The sequence below is a fragment of the Macrobrachium nipponense genome, chromosome 43, assembly GCF_015104395.2.
Source record: "Macrobrachium nipponense isolate FS-2020 chromosome 43, ASM1510439v2, whole genome shotgun sequence".
NCBI classification, from domain to species: Eukaryota; Metazoa; Arthropoda; class Malacostraca; order Decapoda; family Palaemonidae; genus Macrobrachium; species Macrobrachium nipponense.
Window position 1 is genome coordinate 36,470,346 of NC_061104.1, and position 22,995 is coordinate 36,493,340.

The 22,995-nt window shown below is 36.0% G+C and overlaps 1 protein-coding gene across 1 annotated transcript in view; it reads right to left on the minus strand.

Annotated features, from left to right (window-relative positions):
- Window positions 1-7,489: 7,489 nt before the first annotated feature.
- LOC135213652 (uncharacterized) overlaps window positions 7,490-22,995 on the minus strand; it is an 81,837-nt gene continuing 66,331 nt past the window's right edge. The window contains exons 2-4 of the mRNA XM_064247693.1: window positions 17,619-17,852; window positions 9,898-9,963; window positions 7,490-8,407 (exon numbers count right to left, since the gene is read on the minus strand). Of these exons, the coding sequence (XP_064103763.1) occupies window positions 8,195-8,407; window positions 9,898-9,963; window positions 17,619-17,852 (513 nt within the window). The 3' untranslated portion in view covers window positions 7,490-8,194. The remainder of the gene's footprint in view (window positions 8,408-9,897; window positions 9,964-17,618; window positions 17,853-22,995) is intronic.

The following is a 22,995-nucleotide window of genomic DNA, read 5'->3' on the forward strand; positions in this document are numbered from 1 at the left end:
TAGGCTATGGGGCCACATAAGACTTTGTGCATCCAGGGTTACATAGAACGACAAATTTAAACTAAAAGTAAGGAATTAATTAACATACATGAACTAAGTTTTATACATGTTTTATATGTGATATTAAACCACTGTATGGTGCATATTACTGTATGTAACTTACTATGCATAGAGTACTTACTGACATACTAATTATTTTTGTACATTCCAGAACCCCTGAATGATGTAGGCTATGGGGCCACATAAGACTTTTGTGCATCCAGGGTTACATAGAACGACAAATTTAAACTAAAAGTAAGGAATTAATTAACATACATTAACTAAGTTTTATACATGTTATATATGTGATATTAAACCACTGTATGGTGCATATTACTGTATGTAACTTACTATGCATAGAGTACTTACTGACATAATTATTTTTTGTACATTCCAGAACCCCCTGAATGATGTAGGCTATGGGGCCACACAAGACTTTGTGCATCCAGGGTTACATAGAACGACAAATTTAAACTAAAAGTAAGGAATTAATTCACATACATTAACTTTTTTACTCTTGATATAATTCAAAGTAAGGAATTATAAACTAAAAGTAAGGAATTAATTAACATACATTAACTCTTTTACTCTTGATATCTATAATTTACATATTGCATTCAGGACTTTGTGTAGTATTTTGTACTAATTGTGTTATACTTTTACCTTCCAGAGCTACCAGACTGGGATTTTAGTGTACTCCAGGATGTACTACCAAAGGATTACATAGTGTATAGTGTATAGTGTATAATCTAACCTAAGGATTAAGTGTATTAGTGTATATTAAAGTCAACTAAGGACTTGGTAATACTTCAAGATTGTGCTTTATAGTGTCACAAGAGTATAATAAAGAATATATACCTTCAAGAACCATCCTTTGGCATTGAAATAACCACACTACACATCATGTAATACTTGCATGTCACACAGGTAAGGTCTCTAAGTTTTTATTAGTTTAAGGCATATTTCCAAGTGTCGTTCCGGCTTACGACGATTTTCGGCTTACGACGCGCCTCAAGAACGGAACCCCCATCGTAACCCGGGGACTGCCAGTACTCTACTTAGATTTCCAAAAGGCCTTTGACAAAGTTCCACAAGAAACTAATGACAAAAGTTGGAGCTTTAGGAATTGTAGGAGCAACAGCAGACTGGATTGAAGACTGGCTAACTAATAGAAAAACAGAGTCTATAATAAAAGGTGAAAAATCTGAATGGGCAGATGTGACAAGTGGAGTTCCTCAGGGGTCTGTCCTTGACCCACTCTTGTAAATATATATATATATATATATATATATATATATATATATATATATATATAGATATATATATATATATATATATATATATATATATATATATATATCTATATATATATATATATATATATTAATGATATTAATGCAGGATTAACTTGCAGGATAGCCATTTTTGCAGACGACACCAAACTAGGTGTAAATGCCGCAGACTCAGAGACAGTAAAAAGTTTAAGAAATTATCTAAAGAAAATAGGAGAGTGGTAAAGAAAAATGGCAAATGCCCTTTAACGTGGATAAGTGTATGTGTTACAAATAGGAAAAAAACAACCCTCATACCAACTACATGCTGCTTGGGAATGACCTAAATAGTGTAGAACAAGAAGAGGACCTTGGAGTCATTATTACCAAGGACTTAAAATCCACAAAACTGCATAAAAGCAGAAAAGAAGGCACAGAAACTAGTTGGACAAATAAAGAGGCAGTTCAAATACAGAAACAAGGAAACGGGTGCTGCAGCTCTACACATCAATAGTTAGACCTCATCTTGAATATGCAGTACAGTTTTGGTCACCAACACTAAGAAAGGACATAAATAGATTAAAAGGGGTACAAGCAAGAGCCAGCAAGTTAATTCCATCCATCAGGTAAATAGGTTACCAAAGACAACTAGAGAGCCTGAACATGTATGGCTTAGAAACATGACTATTGCGAGGACAACTAATAGAAACATTCAAAATACTAAAAGGCATAACAAAAGAAGACAGTGACCTATTTACGTTAAAAGAAAACCAGACAAGAAATAATGGATGGAAACTAGAACTGAAAATATACAACATATCACATTGTGGGAACTTCTTTACGTACAAGATACACACGGAATAAACTACCACCAGAAGTTGTAAACAGCAACAGTGTGGAAGAGTTTAAAAGAAAGCTAGACAAAATCATTAGAACACTGAATGAACGGTAAAACATGCTCCTAGAGATAAGTGAGCACACGATGTCTCCTCGGATGGACTAACAAGTCTTTGAGACATCTTAACATGATGTACAGTTTTAGATAAATGCTGAAGTGTCATTAGGTGCTCACTTCCACCTAGCTCATGTTAGAAAAAGATAAATTGTTCTATTTATTGAATGATCATGTATGGCATTCCTAAAGATTTGAACTAGTAAATGATGTATGCGGTAGTTGTACAGATTTCCAAAGAGGCAAAGTGTTAGTACAAAACTCGAAAAATTTTTGCAATATAGCATTCCCTTTGAGTTATTTGCTTTAAATCGTTTTCAACGATTGGTCTTTATGATTTTTTCAAGTTGCAGATCGCAGATCTAAGTGATCTAAACATAAAAATCCCTCTGAGAAATAAAAAAATCTACACATGTGGCCCAATCATATATTACCTTATTTATCCAAAACTTCTCTATAATTACTTGATAATAATATTTCATAATTCTCTTTCCAAAGAATCTGAATCTGCTATGAAGGAGAAGGATATTAAACAAAATTTCATACGTTATGCTCTAACTAGCAGTGGTTTGGTTTAACGGGTAACCTCGTTGCTAATCAGATGTTAGCAATGTTGACAAAACCCTGAGTGGTGGAAAGAATAGAGACTGGCTCAGTAAATTACAAATGTTTTATTCCAAGCCCCTTCTTTAAACAGTCCCTTAATGTAATACCAATATCTTTTTTAAGGAATTTCTGAGGTAAATCTAAAAGGTCATCCAAAATTTTGCTCCGGAAAAAAATTGTAAAAAAAAAAATGATACTTGACATCAATTCACCATTGTATCTTGGTGAATTGATATCTAGTATTATCAATTAACCTTTGTATCTTGGTGTTCATGCATTATTTCATGAACATGACAACCCATACAGCCAATAACCTTAAAAGTATGAAGTAAGGAAAGATACATTAAGAGCAGATTTCATCTTGAAATTACCTTCCACATTCCATAAAAAGACATTATCATTATGAACATTGACTTGGCATTCAAGTCATGCTGATGATGTTACAAAAATGGAGAATGTCAAACAGCACAAAAATATTTAGGAAATCAAGCAAATCTGTTCAAGTTGATTGACCTGTAAATATGGAGAGTGAAAATTCTATTTGTGATACGTATGAAAATAATACACAATAACCAAATTGCCAAATAATTCACACATGTTAGCTCAAGATATTGTAACATGATTAGATACAGCAATTGCTAATGTAGAGAACTCAGTAGCTGAGATGTTCACTACAGTTCAGTGGTTGCCTTTCTCTGCGTGTTGAAGATTGTGACATTCAAGCAACCTCAGTTCTTGAGCAAAGAGAGAAAGTCAGTGTCATTTAGATACCAACTCCAAACCCCAGCACAAGGTCTAAAGGTCCTGTGAGATCACTTGATAATGTAGTTGATGAACAAGTAGAATCTGAACCTTACGAATGTGGTACTTTGAATCTAAGTCTTACAAAATATCTTGATGGGCATTTGTATGAAAATAAGAGTTTAGACTATTGTGCTGATAGGGAGGAATGTCTTAGGTTGCTTTCCCCCTGGCTTTGAACTTTTGTTATTGTATAGGTGCATCACTGATTTCCAATTTCTTCCATTTTCAGGCCTGAATCTTAGTTCCAGAATTATGATAACAGCTACTAAGGGATTAGCTAACTATGTGCCAACTGAAACTGTGGAAGTAAAATTTGAATAAATGAACGAGAACGGAACTGAAATACAGCCACTTTACACCCATTCAAGGAATTTGAAGTGAATTACTTCTGAAAACACTAAAGGGAGTTCGGTTTGTTAAACCAACCCAAATTCAGGAGCTGGTCCAGCAACAGTATGTGTCTTGGCTTGCGCCACTTTTAGTCTTTAGGACGACTTAGGTTAAGAAGGTTTAACATGTAACCTCTGAAAGATCTGCACCTTATTCTCATGCCTTCACCAATAGAAATGAATAACCGTTATAATCATTAACCAAATTACGTCTGGAATAGGCAAAATTGACCCAGACTCCCAGTACATATCTTGCTTTTAAGGCAAGAGCAATTCCTGAACCCGACGAGGAGGAAATGACATACATAGGTCCATTGTACTCTGAGTCGACTCTTGTAGGCCTCAGCTGAATTGGAGAGACACAGACGAAAAGAAAGAGAGCACAATATGAGTTAAGAGTACGCCTCACAATGCCTGCCATAAGGTTTCCAACGGGGGAGCCTCGTCGAGTCAATCCTCATCCAATTGGAATGAAGTCATTCTCAAGACGTTTTCTTCCCCATTCGAAAGCATGCCTGTTACATCACGTGGGCAGTACAGACACAATAAATTGTGCAGAAGGTGATTTAACTCATGAACGAAATTCTTACATTTTTGCTGCACCCATGAAATAACTTAAAAGTAATAGTGCCATTAAAACATGTTTACTGTAGCATAATCATTTATTGGAATGTTACACCAAAAATCTAGTATATTCTCCATCACCAGATATCCAGAAGTGTCCTCAACCTTCTTTTCGTCACTTTGCTGTGCAGATCAAAACACTGATACATTTGGTACATTATTTTTGGAGTAAATCTAAGGAGCATCATCTGGCGATCAATATCTAAGTGTTTACCTGACGAAGGCAACACTTCTGAGATTTTCGACGTTTAACAAACATATACGGGTCTATAGCGCGCACGGAACAGAGCCTTTCCCATGGTACAAATTTGTAATTTCAAACCCCATTTCTGTACCAGATAGTTTTCTACTCTTGTTTCTCTGGCTGTAACGCATCAAGAAATGATTCATTTAGAGATAATTGCAAAAAAGGAGTAGACTATTTTACAGGTCTGCAATGAAATCATGCAGTTCAAATTTTCATCCAGTGATCATTTTCTAAAAGTTATTTTCTTTTCCACCCTGGTTATCATCATCATCTTCATCTTCATCATCATAACAATACCAACAAACCTATGAGTAAAACTTATGGTAGTGGGAATGATGAAATGAACAAATATCCGGAAAAAATAGACAACTACAAAATTAACACACTACTTTTCGCACTTAGTTACATTTTTGGTTCGACTGTGTCTGTTTATCTATTTCGCAGCAGGATTTTGCAAATAGACTGTCCTGTTTTTACGTAGATGTTACCAAAGGAGAGTAACACGAGCGGGATGCATTGTGCACCTTTGGAAGAGAGGGACCTTTTGGGATCCTGTCTGTATCTCCAGCACCCTGACGACGATTACGGCCCAGCACCTACAGTGACACTAAACGCGCCCCACGTATTTCTGGTGAAGGCGAACAATCTCCCACTGCTCCTGTTTACTATAATTCTCCGTTTGCCATGAACTGCCATTTCTAAGCACCTGTAAAGTATAGTTACGTTAAGGCAGTGTTCTCAAGAATTTTAGATTGGAATAGGCTATATCTGAATCCAACTTATTTAACTCTACCTTCAAAAATGAAGATTAATCTAATCAAATAAGAACCCATTCTGTCTTGGGATGTGAGCATAACATAAAATGCTTAGCATTATACCTGTCACCATTCAGGAACCTCATGAGAGTATAAGTACCTGAAGACTTCTCTTCAATGGGAGAATAATAACAGGAGTTATTTTTGAAAGAACCTGGCAAATGACGTATACCATTGTGCCAGCATTCTAGGGGGCGGCATCAGTTACCGAGCTTTCTTGCATGCGAACTCCACCTCATCGGGAAGTGAATGAAAGCTTTCATCTTGGCTAAGAAAGAAGTATTCGTCTTTTGAAAGCCTTGCAAGCAAAACAGACAAGGATGTATGTCGCAAGTTGCCTTTCCCAGGAAGTTCGTCGAGAATCGCAGAAGAGGAATGACGTCTGGTGCGTTAACCTTCCGCTAGGCTTAGAACCTGCAAACTTCTGCAATTGCTCGGGTCGCTTCAAGTTTGAGGGATGGGGAAGTTACAGGAAATAACTAATGTAACTCGTTTATTATTTCGTGTTAATGTGCCAGTTGTTACCCAGGCTTAAACATTAGAGCAATAGCATATGGAAACAATACCCAGCTTTAAAAATTGTTATTAGTCAACTTGGAGAGCAAAAAAGAATCTCAGAATCAAAAGCTGCCGTTGAATATATATATATATATATATATATATATATATATATATATATATATATATATATATATATATATATATATATATATATATATATATCACTCTGTACTGCACACTGCAGTAAAAAATAAAAATTTTAAATCGATTTAGCCTGGATGACTCTTCACGATTTGCTTTGATGCAGTTGAATAAAGAAATGTTTGTCTCTTTCAAGACCGAAGTATATAATGCTTACTCTAATTGATTTTGCGGTTTAATCAAATGCGAAAAACCACTTTTTTCTTAAACGAACTCCTAAAGGTCAGTTTATCCTGCACAAAATAACTGGTCGATCAAAACTTCTCGATTGACAGTTGAGTTGGAAAATTCATTTTTTATTCTCCACAGTTTTAAACCCCCAGCATTCTTCTGCATTTATATATCTTTATATAATCAGTAAAAGCTCATATATGCTCTTTTTTTTTTCTTTTTGTGTCTGTTCGATGGCTTTCTTATAACAGATGAACCTGGTCTGTGGTTTCCCGTTGGGAACCATTTCAAAAACGACAAAATGAAAGACTACAGCCCAATATCAGAAGCTTAAAATCTCCTAGCCATTCTGAAAAGCTGACGAGCTTCTTGTGGGAATTTCTCTCAGCTTCGTCCACACAAGATTGTAAGTGAAATATGTAAAAAAACATTTTCCCCTTTTCAAGTGGTTTGATAATCAATTGTTTGATGGGAAACATGAAAGTAGAGGTAAGTCCAGGAAGATCGCTTACTACGCTAAGTATGCCCGATCGATTTATATATGTTACACCCTACCGGGAATGATGTACATGAGGTCATTCCCCTTCCCCCCTGTTCTTGAACATTCGCGTAATGCGTAATGACTGCGGTTTTTGGGAAAGGAACTGTCATTGCGTTTGCTTGAATGCAGATGACCCGCACACCTACTTACAATGAAGATGGGGGCGCTTCAGACACAACAACCGGAATTTGCCAGAACTAAGCTACACAAAACACACACATAAATATATATATATATATATATATATATATTATCATATATATATATATATATATATATATATATATATATAATTTTTTATATACATATATATGTATATGCATATAATATAGAGATATATAAATATATCCATATACATATGTATATAAACATATAAATCAACATGACGATCACTTCTTCCTAAAGCTAAACTCGGTAAACCGTTATGAAAGCTCAGGGGACACACACACAAACACACACACAAACATCGATGTATAAGTTACTATAGTAATGATAACATTTATATATTATATATAATATATCACATCTGTCATCACATCGGTCAGCGAGAGTGAAGCTTCTCTCCGTTTCTCTTTCCATGTCGTCCTTTGGGGAGTGATCACTCGCTCCACTTCTCTTCTTAAGTCTTTCAAAATGTTCATCTGGAGTGATAAGCGACAGTGAGAGAAAGAAAGAGAGAGAATAATGTATTTTCATGCTGGACGTATTCTATACCCGACTTGCAGTCTTACTTGCATTTCAGAACTTTGCAAATGAGTCATGAGCACGAGGCTGAAACATTGCAAATGTTGACGCGGTCGGAAAATATTTGTCTTCTAATCAGGTTTTCCTGATGAACAGATTCACAAAACGACCAACTTCACTATGCCTCACCATTAAATCTTCTATTGCAATATGTTTTTTTATGTATATATATTCTAGCAAAACAAAATCACATCACATCCAGTACTTGAAGTACCATTCGGGACATGAATGAGAGCGCGGGAGGAACTTCCAGTCAGATTGATCTTCTGTCTTTCTCCTGGAGGTGTTTTCAGAGAGGCGCGTGATCGTCGTGTTCCTCCTTGTATTCAGCGCATTCCAGACACTTCACGAGGCCCGATTCGTCGCAGCTGGAGCACTTGAGGGCGACGAATTCCAGGGTGAAGTCGTTGCGGTGGACCGATTTCTTGGAGCCGTTGCAAGCAGAGCAGGGCAGCAGTCGGAAGCCTCCGCAGGAATTGCAGAACGAGTTCGACGATGCCTTCTGCAATGGAGATCACACGTCAGGTTAGCGGTTCTTATATTGAAGCGCCGCAAAGCTCTTTGCAGTATCAAACGAGAAAGGGGAAAGAAGAATAATGATGACAGCAATCTAACTGACTCCTGGGGCTTACTTTTGTGCCATTGCTGAATATGCCAAAAAGCCATGAACTTGCAAAGCGAACTTTACTTTATGTAAATTATGGAAAAATAACATGGACGCGAAAAGGAACAGAACTATATTTTACGGTTTAAATTACTATAAATAGAATATCTTTATTAGATGCAATGTGTTATTAAGAATTAAAGGAAAATATAGGCATTATTAGTACGAACAAAATAATAAATAGATAAAAAAAAAGTCAGCTAAGCATTTGCGTCATACAGCAATTAAAGACCCACGATTTCGCTCTGACCTACAAAGAAAAAACACCAAAAATCTTTTATTTATGATCCTTTCCCTCATCCTGGAAAAATGGATCATGATGAAAGAGTTCTCATATTATATATATATATATATTATAGATGGTATATTATATATATATATAATATATATATATTACTATATATATATATATATATTAGATATTATATATATAGAATATTATATACATATATATTTATCTTATATTATATATATATCTAATATATATATATATAACGTATATATATATTTCATTATATATATCTATATAATATATTATATATATATAATAATAATAATTTTTTTTAAGAACTCTTTCATCATGATCCATTTTTCCAGAGGATGAGGGATATATATATATATATATATATATATATATATATATATATATATATATAAAGGATATATATATATAAATGTAGATACTGAAGCCACGTGAGTGTTTTATGTCATTTATCCTCATGATACACCGAGGCATCAGTCAATGCTCACATCTAATTTATATTTGAATCCAAGGATGGTAAAGAGCAGTAAGTAGCCTTGTCAACTGGAGAGAGAGACAGAGAGAGAGAGAGAGAGAGAGAGAGAGAGAGAGAGAGAGAGAGGGTGGGGGGAGAAAGAAAGGTCTAGGAGCAGAGAAACAAAACAAAGAGATGAACAATCCCACTTACTACTTAGAAACACCAAATGTCTTTGCTTTGTAAGGGAAAATATTATTTGGAATAAATGAAGAGAGAGAGAGAGAGAGAGAGAGAGAGAGAGAGAGAGAAATAACACAGGTATGTTTACATCGACGTCTAGTAAGTACAGTATAACACACACACACACGCCTTCACTTTTTATCTCTGAAGCTACAGCATTCGTGTCTATATTTTTACTGCATTTTTTTAATTTTCTAATCTTTGAAACCAAAAGATAAGCACAATCATGTGGAGAGAGAGAGAGAGAGAGAGAGAGAGAGAGAGAGAGAGAGAGAGCAAAGAATAACCACATATAATTTTGGGGAATGCAGGGGCCTTCGTTTTTCCAACTGGCATCCGAGCGGAAGAGAGGCGTCCTGGGCTTCTTACCCTATAAGGCTGCAGGAGTCTTCGCAGCTCCCCACACTCGTTCAGCCGCTCGATCACCTCCGCATCCTGGAAAAGAATTCTTCATTAGCTACCATAATCAGTTTTTTTTTTTTTTGCTCTTCTGTAAAAGAAAACGATTGAGGTGGCTATCAGTTAGTTTTCCGTGAAAGAAAACGACTGAGATTACTATTCGTTAGACTTCTGTGAATAAAAGCTACTGAGAAGACTATGGCTATTTGTTAGACTCCCCTAAATGACAGATATGGCTATTTGTTAGACTTCTGTAAATGAAAGCCATTGAGATGGATATTTGTTAGACTTCTGTAAATGATAACTATGGCTATTTGTTAGACTCCTCTAAATGATAGCTATGGCTATTCGTTAGACTTCTGTAAATGAAAGCTACTGAGATGGGTATTTGTTAGACTTCTGTAAATGAAAGCTACTGAGGTGGCTATTTGATAGACTTCTGTAAATGATAGCTATGGCTATTTGTTAGACTTCCGTAAATGAAAACCATCGAGATGGCTAACTGTTACTTTTCCATAAAAGAAAACCATTGTGACGGCTATTTGTCTGCCTGTCCGTCCGTATTTTCTGTCTGCCCTCAGATCTTAACAACCACTGAGGCTAGAGGGCTGCAAATTGGTTTGTTGATCATCCTCCCTCCAATCACCAAACATACCAAAGTACAGCCCTCTATCCTTAGTAGTTTTTCTCATATTTAAGGGTAAAGTTAGCATTGATTGTGAGTCTGGCATCGCTATAGGTGCTAACATGCTGTGGTTGAAGGTTTTATGAGCTGAGCTGAGTTCTATATAGAATTTAGGCCAAAGGCCAAGCACTGGGACCTAAGAGGCCATTCAGCGCTGAAATGGAAAATAAAAGTTTTGAAAGGTGTAACAGGAGGAAAACCTCTAGCAGTTGTGTTGCACTATGAATCAAGTGTTAGGAGAGGGTGGAAAGTAAGATGAAGAAAGAAAGTATGAAAGGAGGTACAGTAAAAGGAACGAAAGGGGTTGCATCTAGGGGTCGAAGGCACGAAGCAAAGAACCTTAAATAATACCTATAGTGCACCGTACGAGGTCCACTGACAGCACTACCACCCTACGGAGGCTCCTATGGGCCGCGGCTCATACAGCGTTATACGATATACATAAAACTTGATTGCGCCCAAGAGACTTCGGCGTATTTTCTATTTGTTTTTTGTTCATTTGGAATTTCAGATATAATATCCATATACCTTTGAAATATCATTTTTCTGGAATGAGCTCACGAAGGATAGAGAATCATGGGAAACGCTACTAGTGACATGCTGAGCTTCAGAAACAATACTGATGCATAAGTAAACTTTATAAAGCTAAGCTCTTCCATCTGTTGGTTTCTGTTCCATTTGGATGTATCTGAATAACGTCAATGAACGACTCCATCATGATAATGAATGAATGTATCAGTGGGTTCCCACGAACGTATTTTAAGAGACATTTCACTATGAAAGTGTTGCTATCTTCAAAAGAAGAGATATTTTCCTATGAAAGTGTTGCCATATTCTAAAGAATAAAATCTTTTCCTCCCAGGAATCTGTTGTTGCCGTGACGCTGCGTTTATTCAAGAAATACGATCAATCCACAGCTCCCCCTTCAGCGAGAAGTGGACGACAGGAGAGCGAGAATATTGTCTCTAACAAAGAACAATGAAATCAGGACACCAAACTGATGTGGAAAAGAATATTTCGAACGTAATAAAATAAAATGTGAATTTTTGCACAAGAATACATATACAAATATACAATTGTACATCTATTTTGGCAACTGAGAGGCAAGATTGAGTATTTGGAGATTGCATAAGTATTATCCTCAAAGCTGGGAAAAGAAGTGATGGAGAAAACAGTACCTAAACTTGAGTTCCCGGGAAACAGGTTTTAATCTTACGTTTTCCCCCCATACTTAGCGTCAGAGGAACAATTAAGTGTGTAGTAGGAGACAAGAGCATCTTGTAGAATTACTGATTAAAACAATTCTCCTTATTCGCTAGTGAAAATATTCTGACAAAGACATCAGCAGTGACTGAGCAAATGCCTTCATTCAGCACCAGAGCCACAAGGAAGCTTCTCAGATCCACTTCTAATGAAAAGTCAGCAGATTTTAGCCACTAAAGGAATTCAAAAAGAAATTAATTAGTGTTTAGACCATGGTTCTGCCACAATTTGATATTTAGTTTTCAGTAAACGAAAACTATTCAGATTATTATTTGTTAGCTTTCTGTAAATGAAAGCTATTGAGATGGCTATCTGTCACTTTTCCATAAAAGAAAACTATTGCGATGGCTATTTGTCTGTCCGTCCTCCCTTTTTCTGTCCGCTCTCAGATCTTAGAAACTACCAAGACTAGAGTGTTGCAAATTGGTATGTTAATCATCCACCCTCCGATCATCAATCATACCAAATTGCAGCCCTCTATACTTCGTAGTTTTGATTTTACTTAAGGGTAAATTTAGTCATGACCGAGCGTCTGGCACCGCTATATGTGCCAAGAACACACCAGGCTGTGGCTAAAAGTTTCATGGGCCGTGGCTGTACAACATTTTCTACTTGTTCTATTTAAGTCTTAGAACGCATTCCTTTCGTTTCCCGTATGAGCAAAGGCCAACGTGGGTCAACTTACTGACATTTATAGTTCAGGACCTTCGAAAATATAAATAAATAAATAAATTAATTAATTAATAAAAAAAAAGGCGAAGACAAGAGAAGGCTCAGGCTTCATCCCTGAGGATGGGATTCAACTGCCTCTTGAATGAAGAAAGGTTATCAGCCATGAAAACAGGCGAAAGGAGAGAATTCCAAAGCTTGCAACTGGGGGGAAAGAGGCAGACGCTGAACCGCGCAATCTGAAATGACCAATTTCCGCTTAGGAAATTATCAAAAGACTTTTCACCGACGACTGCAAACAGGCTTTAGCGAAGTAGAACTGACCAATCGCATCCCATCTCTCTATACAATACTTGGCAACTAGAGCGTTACGTTCACTTTTACTTGTTTTATGAGAAAGCCTTATCTTGCGATAAGTTTACCTGAAACCAGAAATTCTAACGCAAACAATACTGTGTGTGAAAATTGCAGGAAAAGCCACCACTCAACCACTCTCATATTGTTGACACCACTTTTTCCAAGAACGATTCGCTTGTCTGACGAGAACAAAGTTTTTTCTTTTTTTATTTATTCTTATCATTTCTTACATCATGAATAATATGAGATGAGAACGGTTCCTTAACTGACAAGAGCAGTCTAGCTGTATGACAGCGCAAGTTCTTATAACAATACACGAGACTCAGTCGCTGGACTTTCGAAAGGCTGGAACAACTGTTTCCTTAGTCAGATTGTTCTCGAGGCCGTTACGTGGGACCAAAATAGGGCAACAAGTTCAATATTAAGCTTATTTGCTGTTTGGGCCAGTGATGGTGACAGAACCGTAGGACAATTCTGGACAGGATAGAACTCTCTAGGAGAGTCAGCTCGGTAGGCTATTATGCAATTCAAGCTGAATACCGATTACAAAATGAGACTGATTTTGTCAACCATGAAGTGATGAATGAGAGCAAAATATGTCATTTTATTCTGATGTTAGACCTCGAACACTCTGTCATTCCAATAATGAACAGAATTAAATATTTGATAAATGCGCTGGCATTTTAATTACGAAAGACATTGACAAAAAAGGAAAAAAAACGTATGCTCGGTCTATTCATTTATGGAGAAAGCAAGGGCAGTCGATCTGTCAGTATTTAAACAGAACGCACTAGTCATTTGTTATGCAGAAGCCGATGGGATGACAACCTTATACTTCTTCTGAGGCAAGAGCATTATAGAAACCACTACAAGAAAAGGAAAGTAAAAGACACAGTGAAAAGAAAAAAAAAGTCAAAGGCCTAATAGCTATTCGTGTGATATCACAGGAGTTCAAATTCGCGTCAATCAGTGTCACTTTCTCTTCAGTCATTTTTTTTTAAGACATTTCTTTATTCGCCGAAAGTAACGCTTTTGTAGTGAGCAAATAAATTCCTGTTATATAAAGGTCATACCGACAGCGACATTTTACCCTCTGGCAATTTCTTTTCAATTGGGATGGAGAGGAAAAAGTGGAGGGTGGCGCCGCCAAGCGGCCGAGATAAAAAGTCTCTTTAAAAGTTCTGGCGTTTCGTAGCTCTCGGAAATTCGTGATTGTTTCATCATGCCAGTGTTAATCTTTGCAGGATATTCTGGCTCAATCTACCGATGCCCCCTGTCGTTACTCGTTATAAATTGCACGAAGGCACTTTGCGCACCGTTAATCTGAGCGTTCTTGTCGCTGCTGCGAGACGACAATCTTACTACAGATGTCCCTTAGGGAAATCAGGGCCCGTTATCCACAGCACTTCGGGTCTTAAAACGTGGCATGTCGGAGCGACGGCGTTGCTTGAAAAAACCGATTCCGTCCACTTTACCCTGTCTGCTGCTGATGATTATATCATTCTCATATGCCAAAGGACCGTCCCTTAAGAGGACATAACAGTCAGGCCGCACAAAATATGCAGAATACTTGTCGCCTTCTGAACTTCAAGAACGCTGAGGCACAGTCGGGTTTTCCTTTCACGAGAATGACACTTCTTTCATTGTTCCTAGGGGGCCCATCTTTATCCTTTCACAGGCACACTCCAAATTTCCTCATATTTATGTCAAGAAGGATGAGCAACGATTAGCGCGGACTTTTCTTTCTATATTGAGAATATGAAAAACTGATTCTGGGTTTGATCTAACATTTGAAAGACTTTTTTGTTTATGAAATTGAGCAGGCAACATTATAAACACACGATGTAAAAATTAAAGCAACAAGCAATCTCATTTTTTATTAATCTAGTTTTTGGCATCGAATGCTACCCTCAAAGATTTATTATACAAATAAGAATACATGCATGCATGTTCAACACATACATACACAAACACACACACACACAAACATATATATATATATATAATATATATATATATATATATATATATATATATATTCTCGTATACACAGGGTGTAACACGAGTTTATGCAATATTTTAGGAAATGAAAGAAAAAGTTATTCTAAACAAAAAATCTTCCCTAAACATATGCATTTCAAGGCTTCGTCTGTTGGTGAAGTGAATTGTAAAAATAACCGTTACCATTAAATGAGCGAGTAAGATGGCACGTAAGCAATGTTGGATTGAGTAATCAGTGTCAAATTCCTTATTCATTTTGAGAGCAAGAAACTGGAAACAATGCTTTACTGTTCCAGTAATGTGAAATATGCAGATATGACGTTCATTTATGGATTTTGCAATAGTTCAGTTTCTAGATTACACTGTTGTGAACTCCACTGTTAAAACAAAAAAAAAAAAGAGAGAGAGAGAAAGGAAATCGGCGATTAGGCTGATGTGAATAAGATACCCCCAAATCCTTATTTCTGCCTTTCATGTACTGTGATATGAAACAAATTAATTATTATGGAATGCCTTCTATGAAAGTACTTAAGGCTAGTGCCCAATTTTGCTACCTTATGTAAAGAGTTGTGGCTGTCATGACAGTTTGTTAGGCTAAGTGTACTGGGTAGGGTAGAAAACACTTGTGCATATTAGTGTTTTTATGTTCATATGTATGTATGTATATATACATATTACACACTGAATAAAGGGGGGGAAATGCATGCATCATTAAAACCTTCTCCCTCTCCGTTAATATTATTTACTGGACACTGGTATAAAGAAAAGAAAAGTAAGCCTAATGGAATCTCCCCTCCATCAAAGATAGGCCTATTCCTTACACAGATCAAATATTTGAAATGTATTATAAAAAAAAAAAGTCTCTCCTTCTCCATCAAAAGTATTCATCACACACCAATGAAAAGAAAAAAGAAATATTCCACAATTAAAAGACTTCATCCACCTCCCCCCCCCCCCCCCCCCCCCCACCCCAACCCCCTCCCTGCTGCCCCACCACCCATTTCGCAACGACTCACTCCAACGTCCCGTTTAATGATAATGGCTATCTTAAACATTCACCTCACAGACAAACGAAACCTTAAATTGCATATGTTTATGAAACATTTTCTGCTTGGAATCACTTGTTCTTTCATTCCCTAAAATATTTGCATAAACTCGTGTTACACCCTGTATATATAGTATACACATACACACACATGTATATATATATATATATATATATATATATATATATATATATATATATATATAATATATATATATTGTACGCAGTTTCATTCTACATATATGTATATAATATATATATAATATATATACATATATATATATATATATTATATAATATATAATTATATCATATATATATATATATGTGTGTGTGTGTGTGTGTGTGTGTGTGTGTGTGTGTATGTGCATATGTGTTTGTGGAGAGAGAGAGATAAGAGAGAGTTCAGATGTGCTATTACCAGAACATATGACTTGATGTAAGTCCAAGTGCAACACACTGTAAGTTAAAGAAGAGATCTCTTGGCAGAGATCAAAAGATTCCCACTTTCGTTCCCAGAAGTCAGCGAATCCTGAGTTGGTGATTCAATACTCGTTATACGAATTGGTACTCATCTCTTCATAGTCATACAAACGAGACCTAATTGGCGTTTTGTTGTGAAGAATTATGATATGATGAAATGATTTCCACACGATGGAGGAGGAAAAGATCACCTAAGAAATATTATACCACAAGTATCAGAAAATTTTCAACGCGGTAGAATTTTCATTTTCAAAGAACACTGAGTAGCTTTCACACCTATGATTTTATGGACCTGTAAATTTTCTTATCATAGTTTTTAAAGATGAATGCATAAGAATGCCATTAGGCCTTTTAGATGATTATGCACCAGCAAATTTTATGTTTTGGTCTTTAAAGTTAATCAATTCAATTTGTTTATCTTTAACTAGAGTAAATATGCAATATTTTACAGTTTTAATAGTATTACATGCAGAGTTTTATCAAAATTGACTTAAATTTACAAGAATTTAACAAAAATATTAGCGTGTACATATGCATTTCAATGTTAATATTTTTCTTTAGTTACCCATATAAAATTTTATCAATACATATCTATTTTTTATGATGCTTGATTTCATAAACCATCTTAAACCATCGTTTAAAAACGCCAAAATATAGAGAGAAAGTTCTATATTTAAGAGATTGCTGTTTCCCTCTTCAGGTAGATGAGTGAGAAAATTTACAGAAAAGGTGGACCTCTTGGTATAAATACCACCTTCTCTGTAACTTTTTTCATTCATCTACCCGAAGAGGGAGACAGCAGTCTCTGAAATATAGTATTTTCTCTCTATATTTTGGCGTTTATATGGCCTTTTGTTAGATGGAATTCTGTTGTAACAGAACATTTTTACCAGTCATATATATATATATAGATATATATATATATATATATATATATATATATATATATTAGATGGATCTGTTGTAACAGTCAACATTTTTACCAGTCCATATATATATATATGTATATATATATTATATATATATAATATATATATATATATATATATATATATATATATATATATATAGTATATATATGTATGTATGTATATATCCATTCTATGCAGTTCCTCATTAAAAAAAGGGACAATCTACTGAGAAAAAAGAAATGTTACCATTGGCTTTCTACCGGGTCTTGTAACTTACCCCGAGATACTGTCCCTCGAGGAAGACATGGGGCACGGTGATCCCTCTGGCGTGGAGTCTGTCCAGCAGCTGAATCTGGGTGTCTCTGGCCATAAAGACGTCCCGCTCCTCGAAGCGCACCAGCAGCGTCCACAAGATCTTCCGGATCCTCAAGCATCGTTCGTAAGTGTCCCGGATGATGCCGAGTGTCGTGACGTAGACGACGACCTTCCCTCGCTCGCGCTCCATAAAGTGCTGGAAAGGGGAAAACGGGCTCAGTGACACAATTCCATTTGAGAAGGAAGGATGGGGCTGCTGCAGGGCGCTCAGTGTACGAGTGATGCTGCGCAAGTAATGTTTCATTTTGCCGCAGCCCTGTTAAAAAGCACATTTTTAAAAAGGCATGAAATAAGTCACTTCATAGAGGCAAATTTACGTGAGTTTGTTTTATTGACGTTTGAATACGTGTTCTGGACATTCAGGTAAATTAATATTATTTGTCTCGAGTCTTTGTTGCATTACCATATTTTCTTCTTGTTCTAACAGCCTAATTGAAATTGATGATAATCACAACTTTTCTTAACGTATTATCATCCTTAAATCAGTGTATCATCGAACACACCCCAACATACTAAGTACAAATGATACAATCTGAATAACAGGGAAAAGGAAAATCATACAGAAGAATAAAAAGAGAAATAGATGGAAAACCTCATCTTTTTGACGTCATTGTAAACACATAAACATTGTGCTTCTTCTTTGCCTTTGAGTATTCCAAACATTAGGCCATGAACAGCACTTAAATCATTGCATATAGCTAAACCTTTCTTTTGTCACTATTGTAATAATCATAATGAAATATATCAGTGTGTAGTTATTTTTTCATATATTTTGTTAAATGCTAAATTAGATTATATTATGTTCGAGGGTGATGTTGAGAGCTGTACATCAGTTCTAAGCTGTCGTCAATCCACAAATCTCCAGCAGAACTTTCAGTTACCAGGTAATCTGTTTGAGATGTTTGCCAACCATGTTGTTCTTTTGTTCTCTCGAAAAGTTGATTCCAGGGAATTCTGGAAGATTGAACTCAATATAAGCCAGCTTAGTTCCAGCATTCGCATGATACATCGTCATCACTAACCCGACATTGACCGCATATCTAGCAAAATTTGCTTCACCGAACCTACGACCGCTGCTGGCAACTGCAGACTCTGAGCTGGTTTCTTGATGACTGTTCTCAACACAGCGTCTCACACCACAGCTTGCAGGAAGATCAGATTGTTTTATCCAGCAGAGGATCGAGCCAGACCTTTCTTCCCTCCTTCCCTTTTCCTTGCTTTCCCCAGGCCTCAGCTAGACTAAGGCCATTAAGATGCCTGTTCCACGAGAATTTTGCCAGAAAAAACTATTTTTCAAAAATGCCCTTCGGAAATTTCAAAAGCAGACTAAGAACTGGAAGCACACTCAGGTCTAAACATAATGTTTCATTTGCCGATTATATTAAGGGATTTTGTTTGAAATAATAAGTGACCTCCCACATCTTCAAATGGGGAATATCTTGTCTTTCGCTAGAGTCGCTGTACTTGCAGCAATTAATGTTTTATTTCCTTATGACTTTATAAGTCTTTTCACTCGAAATTCCTACATTTCATGGAATAAAGACCACATAGCACTTAGCCAAGTAAATAGGAGGAGTATAGAAATAGATTTAGGAAACTGATTTCCTCTACTTTTCGTCGACGTGTCGACGTAGCATATCACTTCAATCTGCTGCACCTAGTCTCAATGTCTGAATGAAGGCAACAGAATTTAAGTTTAACAGGCGTTCGAACCCACGAGAGGATGAAATTATTATCAACTAAAAAATTCCCCTTCGGTTAACATATGAAAATATATTAATTCCGAGGTAGAGCGAATTGGATATTTAAAAGACATTTGCAACTCGATGTATGTATATGAATCACGGTGATGTGATCAAAATTCGTAAGTATATATATAAAAATTTATATGTGTGTGTGTGTGTGCACGCGCATACGTATGGAACTTCTTGGCACGGTCTAGGTATATTGCTTCGTCTTAGATTAGGTTGGAGGAGAAGCTGTGACTGGAGTAACTTGTAAGTTTGAATTTAGAGGAGGTATGAAGTACTCTTTATTTAAATTACTATGGATCTGATGACAGCCACAGTGATAAGAATATAGAGAGAGAGGAGAGTGCAAACGTCAGCTTAAATACGATCGCAGAAAGAAGTGAAATGTGGCTAAGCCATTTCATATTAAAGCAAGTACTGTGTAGACCAAAGCGCAAATATAATTTTATATGTAAGTTCTGGAGCGATTGAAGTCAATGTGAATAAAACAAGTGCCGTGGGATTGAGTTCAGGAAGTGGTTTGATATCTGGAGACATGTGGGCGAGGAAAAAGTTCTTCGTAATTGTCTTGGGAAAGACAAAATTGAGTGGAAGGAGTTTTTCGCGCTGATCGTTAGTGCTGGGTCCTCTGAAGACTTCGCCCACAGGTGGCGTGGCCAGTGGCTGCAGGTTTCGTTCCGATTGACTCTCAACGGATAGATATCTTCAGGTCTTGGTGACTCCCTGGATTTTCTGTCTACAATTCTTTTTGAAGTAAACAGCTGGGTGGTGATTTATTTACAATAATGTACATACACTTATATATCATACATATATATATATATATATATATATATATATATATATATATATATATATATATATATAGTATATACTGTATGCATCTACGTTCCAAACTCGCATAAGTATGTGCACATACATAAACAGGGGGTATTCATGGAGAAGCATATGAAAATTACAAATTTTCTAAACTGTAAAATTTGCTGTAAATTTAAAAATTTCATTTTCTGCTCTCTTTTCCGAATAATATTTGCCCGAACTCTGCTATATATTAGAATATGAATCTACTAGATCAGCCCTAAAGACGATGGTAGAAACATAAGTCGGTTTAGAGATAAATCAGCATCATCAATATTGTTGTTGTTCTGTTTATCTTTCCTGAGGGCTGGAAAAGCTCTGGAGATATGTGGAGATTTTCTCGTGGTAACTGAAGAACATGAAGAAAAGACAGTGCTAGAATATCTATGTATTATATTGTATATATGTATATATATATATATATATATATATATATATATATATATATATATATATATATATATATATTATATATATATATATATATATATTATATATATATATATATATATATATATATATATATATATATATATATATATATATATATATATATATAGTCATAGAGCTGGAGGAAGGAATGAAAGGAGCTGATCAAGCGCTTTCGTGTATTTTTCACACCTCCTCAGGGTCAAGTGGTACAAAAATTCATTATATATTTGTTATAAAGACACCTCTGTGTCAGCAATACATAAACATGAAAACTATCGTACTACTATTTAAAAACTAACTGTCTAAAAATCTTGTTTGCAAGTAGTTCATCAAGTTTGTAGCTACATACCGGGGCTGCTGTTGATCAAATCTTCACGATTTTTCTTTATTATGCATGACTCAACAATTGGTTACAAGTAGTTCATCCAGTTTGTACATCCCTGGGCGGCTGTTGATCAACAGGAGCCCCCGCATGTACAACTGGATGAACTACTAGTAAACATGAAATATCACATGTTTTAGCGAGAGATCGTCAATATATATATATATATATATATATATATATATATATATATATATATATATATATATATATATAGAATCGTGTGTATATATGTATGTGTTATGTATGCATATGGGTAATGACTGAATCAAAATAGAGGCAATAATGGTGCTTTAGACAAGCTTTGAAAGCTGGCCTCGTGATGAGAAACATCGCCAACCGAAGGGGAACCAGCAAATCTGGGAACAGAGGATATTTGGAGAACCAACCTAGCATATTTGAAATTTGTCAATCTTCACTTTTTCTGAACTATGAAATGTGTCCTCATTTGTATGTGAGAATGTGGTTTCAAATAAAGTTTTATTGTCTGTATTTATATATACATTTGAAGGTAGTTCCATTGCATCTCTAATATAATCCTGGAGATATCGTTAAGTCAGTCAACGGCTGGAAAAGCTCTCGACTGAAGAGCACATTGATGGAACAGTAGAGGGCAAGTTTTTTTTTTTCTATTCTTAGCTCAAGGATTCAAGATAAGAAAAAGTAGCACAAATTGTATAATGACTGCAAGAGACTTACAGACGCCAGAAGTGCATTAACACTTAATAAGAAAACAATAACAGAAAGCCTGTGCCAAGCGTATGATGGCACGGTCCTTCTCATATTCTTTCAAGGGCTGATGCACTTGTGGCATCTATTCCTACTCTGGCAAAACTTCCAGTGTATTAATTTATATATATATATATATATATATATATATATATATATATATATATATATACATACTGTATATGCTATCAAGCATATATATATATATATATATATATATATATATATATATATATATATATATATATATATATATATATATATATATATGTATATATATATATATATATATATATATATATATATATACATACTATATATGCTATCAAGCATATATATATGTATATATATATATATAGTATCTATCAAGCATATGTAAATATATATATCAATCTTCGCTGTTCAGAGCCAGAGCTTTCGAAGATCCTTGGCTGAATCTGGTCTATAGATACGAAGGTCCCGTGTTGTAAGCAAAGTTTCAGATTCGTGAGGCATTACCGAACAGGATTGTCTGCAGTCTTGGGTCGTTCACCTTACGAGACGACCTCATTCAGCAACAGGGGACCACTCCAAGGCGAACAACGCCCACACTCGTGGGGGGATGTTGTTTTTCCTTGCAGGCACTTCGAAAGGGAGCTTTCCCACCTGAATTGGGTCAGGGAAGTCTCCCGTCTTGAGTAAGGAATCGAGTTTCCCTCCTGAAAGGTTTCTAGTCATCAGTTATTCCAATTTTCACTTTCATTGACGCCATAGGTTCAGTGGTGTGTCTCCCACGAACGTCTATTCAAACTTTATTATTCTTGAGAAGCGAATCATTTATAGATGATAGGCTGTACGTCATGCATTGTACATGTATGCATACATTCACAGATATACTCATTAAGGCTGAGGCCAGTATAGAACTTGCGCAACGCTGCCGGTCTCTCGGGAGTTCAGTGTTGAATCTGGCCTGTAAACCGATGGATGACCCCCAGTGGGTGCCAAGCCCCGTCGGGAAATAGTTCCGTTACTGTATGTGGGGGCGGCAGCGTCCGGTTAACCCCTTCTTCAGACCATAAAAAAAATTATTAGATTTAAAAGGGTATTCACCTTTTTTTTACGTTCTGAGGCAAAAGAACACACACGTA